The sequence below is a fragment of the Alosa alosa genome, chromosome 18 (assembly GCF_017589495.1).
Source record: "Alosa alosa isolate M-15738 ecotype Scorff River chromosome 18, AALO_Geno_1.1, whole genome shotgun sequence".
Classification (NCBI taxonomy): domain Eukaryota; kingdom Metazoa; phylum Chordata; class Actinopteri; order Clupeiformes; family Clupeidae; genus Alosa; species Alosa alosa.
Window position 1 is genome coordinate 13313555 of NC_063206.1, and position 6000 is coordinate 13319554.

At 42.5% G+C, this 6000-nt stretch overlaps 1 protein-coding gene across 2 annotated transcripts in view; it reads left to right on the forward strand.

The window, feature by feature from the left end:
• Window positions 1-6000, forward strand: part of rin2a (Ras and Rab interactor 2a) — a 39993-nt gene extending 33993 nt beyond the window's left edge. For both annotated transcript variants that reach the window (XM_048269433.1, XM_048269434.1), the window contains 4 exons: window positions 1085-1393; window positions 2059-2190; window positions 2610-2773; window positions 3765-6000. In XM_048269433.1, coding sequence (XP_048125390.1) covers window positions 1085-1393; window positions 2059-2190; window positions 2610-2773; window positions 3765-4085 — 926 coding nt within the window. In that variant the 3' untranslated portion in view covers window positions 4086-6000. The remainder of the gene's footprint in view (window positions 1-1084; window positions 1394-2058; window positions 2191-2609; window positions 2774-3764) is intronic.

Sequence of the window (6000 nt, forward strand, 5' to 3'; positions counted from 1 at the left end):
ATGCCTTAGCTATATCATACCCACAAATCATTCTTCAGTGGCTATGCTGCTATTCCCAATGCTGTGGAAATGTGGCCATTTCAGTACTCTAGATATGCACTGTATTGCACGTCAATGAGTTCACATACTTTCATTTGTTCAGTGGCCTTATCTTTATAGAAGTGGGATTTTATCAAGAGTGTGCCCAAGCAATGAGCCCAACCACAAAGGCAGCGTTGTATTTGTTGTTCTCTAAAAGACCTTAGGTCTCCTTGGAATTAATTGCCAGCAGAGCATTTGATTTCAACTTCTTCAAACAGTAGCACCACACAATATGTCCCAGGGGTGAACAATTTATTCAGCACAAGTAAAGCATACAATATTAGCATTAAACATGAATCAGATCTAATGAACCAAACAAAGGTCTTCTCTTGACTAAGTGTGGGGAAATAGACAAGTCACTTTGTTGCTGTGAAGGTGACAGCAAAGTTAATCACAGACTATTCTGAATGACAACGCATTCTGCGTTGTGTTACCGTAACTCCATTTGACCATTTGGTATTTTTCCTGCTTCTAAGGAAGATGAAGACAAACCAGTTCATGCCTAACTTATTTCCCGTAGGTGTATTGGAATGCAGGTGAAAAGCCAAGCTGGTAGTAGAGAAATTCAAATAGGTGACTCGGTCATGGCCCTAGGCATTAATTAGAGAATCAAATGCAAGAGGCACTGACTCATATACTGACCCGTAATATCACGGATATTACGCTCTATCTCCTTTGGTCTTGTGGCTTTCTTAACAAAAATCAGTCAAGATCAAGGTCCCAATACACATACGGACAGGAACTGAGGTTAGATGAACAGAATGTGCATAGTAAATAGTCTACTGTAGTTTGTCACTTTATTACAGCATTAAATACAGTCAGGCATGTGGAAGATGAAAAAGTGGAGAGGTTTGTTGTTGGAATTGTTGACTCTTTCTGTACTCTTTCATCAGCTGATATTTTGTTTAATGTACATGTACATTCAACGTCAATACATCAGTTATTCTATACTGTTTCAGTTCCTCTATCTCATAGTGCATTGTTTCCTCCTTCTCCCCTGTAGACCAGGTGCTGGAGAAGGCCATGCACAAATGTGTGCTGAAGCCTCTGAAGGCAACGGTGGAGGCGGCCCTGCACGACTTCCAGGTGAAGAGCGGCGCCTGGCAGCAGCTGAAGGAGAACCTGGCACTGGCCAAGGCACGGCAGCCGCAGGAGATGGGCGTGGACGGCGCACTGCCGCCCGACCCCGTGGCCATCGAGAAGATCCGCCACAAGTTCCACACCATGCACAAGATGTACTCGCCCGAGAAGAAAGTGGCACTGCTGCTGCGCGTGTGCAAGCTCATCTACACCATCATGGAGGACCACTCAGGTATGCGGCAGGAAAGGAATTTCCAAAATGTTATAAACATAAATAAATAAAAGGTAAAAAATAAAATACAAATATAAGTATTACATCTAAAACAGACAAAAGAGGTATGCTTAAAGAGGTATGCTTAAGGAGCTTGTGAATTTAGTAGTTTTTTCTACTTTTCTATTTTGTTTATGTTAGTTTTCTCTGTAGGTGTGATGGTCTGTGCTAGAGGGGTGGAATGGTAGGGGCTGAGTTGCCTTTCATTTCTTAATGGCACATTCCGTGCTTATAAACTGGCTATGCAGTGGTAGTTACGGGGACTGAAAAGATAGCATGATCACACATGCTCAGGCAACAGCATGCTGTTTCAAAGTGCTATTAAACGCCAAGGGAGAGTGTTGCCTTTGGGCTGATTAAGTTGACTAATGGCCAACACACACACACACACACACACACACACACACACACACACACACACACATACATATACATGCTCATACACACAAACAAACACATATGTGTATAAGTGCCTCTTTAACCTGAGTTTGGTGAATGTGAAGGCGTCAGTCCTTCCGGTATTTGACCCTAAAGAAACACATACACTCATAAGTACTCCCACTTGACTCACTCACTCTCTCTCTCTCAGACTCTGTCATTAACTCTGCTGCTGTCTTGCATTTCAGGGAGGATGTATGGGGCTGATGACTTCCTGCCCATGCTGACCTATGTACTGGCCCAGTGTGACATGCCCCAGCTGGACACAGAGATCCAGTACATGATGGAGCTGCTGGATCCCTCCCTACTGCAAGGAGAAGGTAAACAATCACATTAAAGGCTTTGTCTGTCAATCTAGTTCTTTGCTCTTTGCAATCTAGTCCTAGTTGATTGCTGTGTATTCTTACTTCCCCTGTCCTTAAATTGTGCAATTGCCAAGTTTCAGACAAAAAAGCAGAACATTGCCCATTACAATTCATGTTGAAAATAGCATTATTAAAAGCTGAATCTAGTATGTCTATACTGTATGTTCATATCCCATTGCATCAGTGTAGGCTATTTATTGGGTGATGGTGTAATGTAGTGGATAAGGTTTGTGTGCTGTAGCCTGAAATGTTGTGAGTCTGATTAAGATAAAGATAAAGTGTAGTGCAACAAGACCAGACGTAATCACATGTGCACAGGTGTGTTTCAGCTGGCCTTGACCCCTGGCCTCCTCTTGCCTTGTGCCTCCCCTCAGGTGGCTACTACCTGACCAGTGCATACGGCGCCATGTCCCTCATCCGCAACTTCCAGGAGGAGCAGGCGGCACGCATTCTGAGCTCGGAGACGCGCAACACCCTGCATCAGTGGCACCGCCGCCGCACCGCCCAGCGCACCACGCCCTCCGTGGACGACTTCCAGGTAAACCGACGTGACGGAAATTCCAGACGTTCACCTGGTGTATGCGTCACTGAGTAATTAAGCATAGCAGGAGCTGACACTTTTATGATTAAATGGGTGCTGTTGTGGTGGAATATTAGATAGATAGATACTTTATTGATCCCCAGGGGAAATTCAAGGTCTGAGTAGCATACAGACATCACACACACATTCACTAACAGCAGAAAAAAGTAATTAAAAGTATATAATATAAAAAACAAAACTAAGCAATAAGGACAGTAGAAGATAAGGAATATACTAAATATACTAAAATACAAATTATACTAAATAACACCTTATCTAAATCAATTCTAAAAACAGTATCCACATAGTAAGTGATTAATCAAGAGGCACTTGCAATGACTGATGCAGGGACTGAGCCTGTGATTCTCTGTGCATAGTAAGGTAAGGTGCTCTGTGTGAGTGAGTGTCATGGTGATGGTGCAAATGAGTAAGTCCAACAGTGCAACAGTGCAAGAATAAAGTCTAGAGACCAGCATAAAATAAATATGGACAGATCAGCGAGTAGGCAAGGTAATATAAAAAAAAAAAAAAAATTATATATATATATATATATATATATATATATATATATATATATATATATATATATATATATATATATATATATATATATAAAGAAAGGTATAAGTGTGGCCACAATTCGGCTGTGGCATGGAGGGAGGGGTTATGCATATGTGCTAATATAACACGCAAACAGTGAGGCAGGAAGACAGTGGTAAAAAGTGGCTAGTGGACAGACAGTATCCAAACATGGAGGGGGTGAAGAGGCTGACAGACTATTAAGTTAAGACTTACAATTTTATATGACCCTTGTAAGTAGCCTCTAAGCCTTTCTTGATGTGTTAAACACAGGCGGGAACAGAAGTTAAGATAATAGTTTGGGCAGCATAGCCAGGTGCATCTGCAGAGGTTTTAATGGACTATGTTGTGTTTATGTGTACTTGCACAGAACTACCTGAGAGTGGCGCTACAGGAGGTAGACTCTGGCTGCACCGCCAAGACCCTGATGGTGCATCCATACGCCACCACCGAAGAAGTGTGCCAGATCTGTGCTGAGAAGTTCAAGGTGCCCGACCCCGAGAACCACGCGCTCTTCCTGCTGACGGAGGAGACCACGCAGCAGCTGGCGCCGGACACACACCCCCAGAAGATCAAGGCCGAGGTGCACAGCCGGCCCCAGGTGCAGCCCTTCTACTTTGTCTACCGCCGCGTGGCCAACCTCAACGAGCCCACAGACGACCAGCTCAACGGGAACTGCGAGTCCAACTGAGCCAAACAAACCTGCATTCCCCAAGAACTGGCTTCTTACCACAGCCTCCACCCCCACCCTCAGCCTTAATCGACAGACCCGACTGGTTGGCACCGGTATTTTCCCCCATCGCGTCCCAAAACGGGTGCCTGCCCTGCATGGTCTGGACTTGCAATGGAACTGAACTGTTTCTTCTTCTGCAACACTTCTCCATTTCTGCAGTGGCGAATGAGTTGTCAAGCAGAGAGTATCATTGCCCCAGAATGGAAAATGGCATTTGGAGAAAAAGAGGGAAGGAAGGATGTCTGACAGATGTAGCTGTTGTTTTTTTCCCCCTCGCCCGTCACTATTTTAAAGTGTCTGGAGTTGGCACGCGATCTGGGCACGTGCGAGCATTGCAGCACATGTCATACAAGAGCGTGAACCTGGCCTGTAGCACATGTGTGGTCTATTATGACTTCAGACCATCAGATTAGACCATCAGCTGATACTCATTCAAAACATGTGATGAATCCTTACCGGGTCTGTAAGAGGTGTCAGTGGGGATGGGGAAATTAGGTCACCGCAGGTGGAGGGATTCCCAGGGATTTGTAGATGTTTGCAGGCCATGCCTTAACATCTGTGTGCCTTGTGTGTCCACCTTCAGTGTGTTGTGCCTTTGAGATCAGATGCATTCCTCTGTTATATTGCCAAGACGTGCACAGGGCTGCAACAGGGCTGAGAGTACTAGTAAGGGTTATACTGGAAGAAGTTGCAAACTGTAATCTGTCTTCTTGTACTGTCGAACGATATTTTAAGACCATGTCCGCAAGGACCAATTTTTGGTAAAGAAACAAATGTCTGTGACAGAAATTTATAGAAGTTATCGTGTAGTTATTGTGTATTTAGTGGAAAGTGTGTATTAATTATATTGGGATATTGTCTGTAATTCTGCAGTTGCTGGTAGACTGCATCTATGTTTTTATATATGAATTATTATAATACTATTGCATGTATTTCTGTTGATCTGAAATGTAGATTAAGAGCAAGAAGCAGGCATTGTTGCCAGTGATGTTTGATTTTTGTCTTTATATGTTTTTATATGAACTATTTAGAGTGTTATACAATCCTCCTTAACAACAACATCCATATGAACTTCCCCTGACATGTTGGCATTGATATGAACGAGATGACAAAAAATATTAGAACATGATGATACTACTGAAAATCTCACACTTGAGGGTTTGTGAATGATTCTCAACCTGTTAGGTTAAATGGATTGTGTAAAACGTGTATGTGAGGGGTCCTAACTTGGACATTTGTTTTACTTTGTTGTGATAACTGTTGAGGGCTTTTGTATGTAGTAAAGGCAAGTTAATGGGATGTGAATTGAGAGTGAGAGTCAATGCAAAATATAGGCTACTTGTAGGGATATACTAGCAATGCAGCAGGTGATGCAATGTCCACAACAACGAACATTATGAATTCTGTCAGGGGTAAGATCATAAATGTTTGTGTCAGCATCACTATTAATAAAACCCAGGGCATTTGGTGGCTGCACTCACAGGAAACAGAAGTGAAAGAGGAATGTTTTGGAGTTAAGGCGAGTGGCCATGGACACCTACTAACAACTTTTAGTAAAACAACAAACACTAAGGTAACGGTTTGTTCAATTTGTCAAGAATACAAATGATGTTTGTGGAAATGTTCCTTTTTTTTTTAACAAACAAATGCAGTCCGTTTGAAATGTAACTGTAATTTTACTAGATATTTTAATAATGTTAAGTATATTTATATGTAATCTGTGCAGGGATTTTTCACAGATTTATGTTCATTATCCTGCCCCAGTGTAGTCCTTATGCAGTCTTTCCGAATCAACAGACGGAACTTCAAAGCTCCACACTGTTGTCAGTTATACTTTAATACCCTTTTGCACAATAAATGTTGGTTACATGTG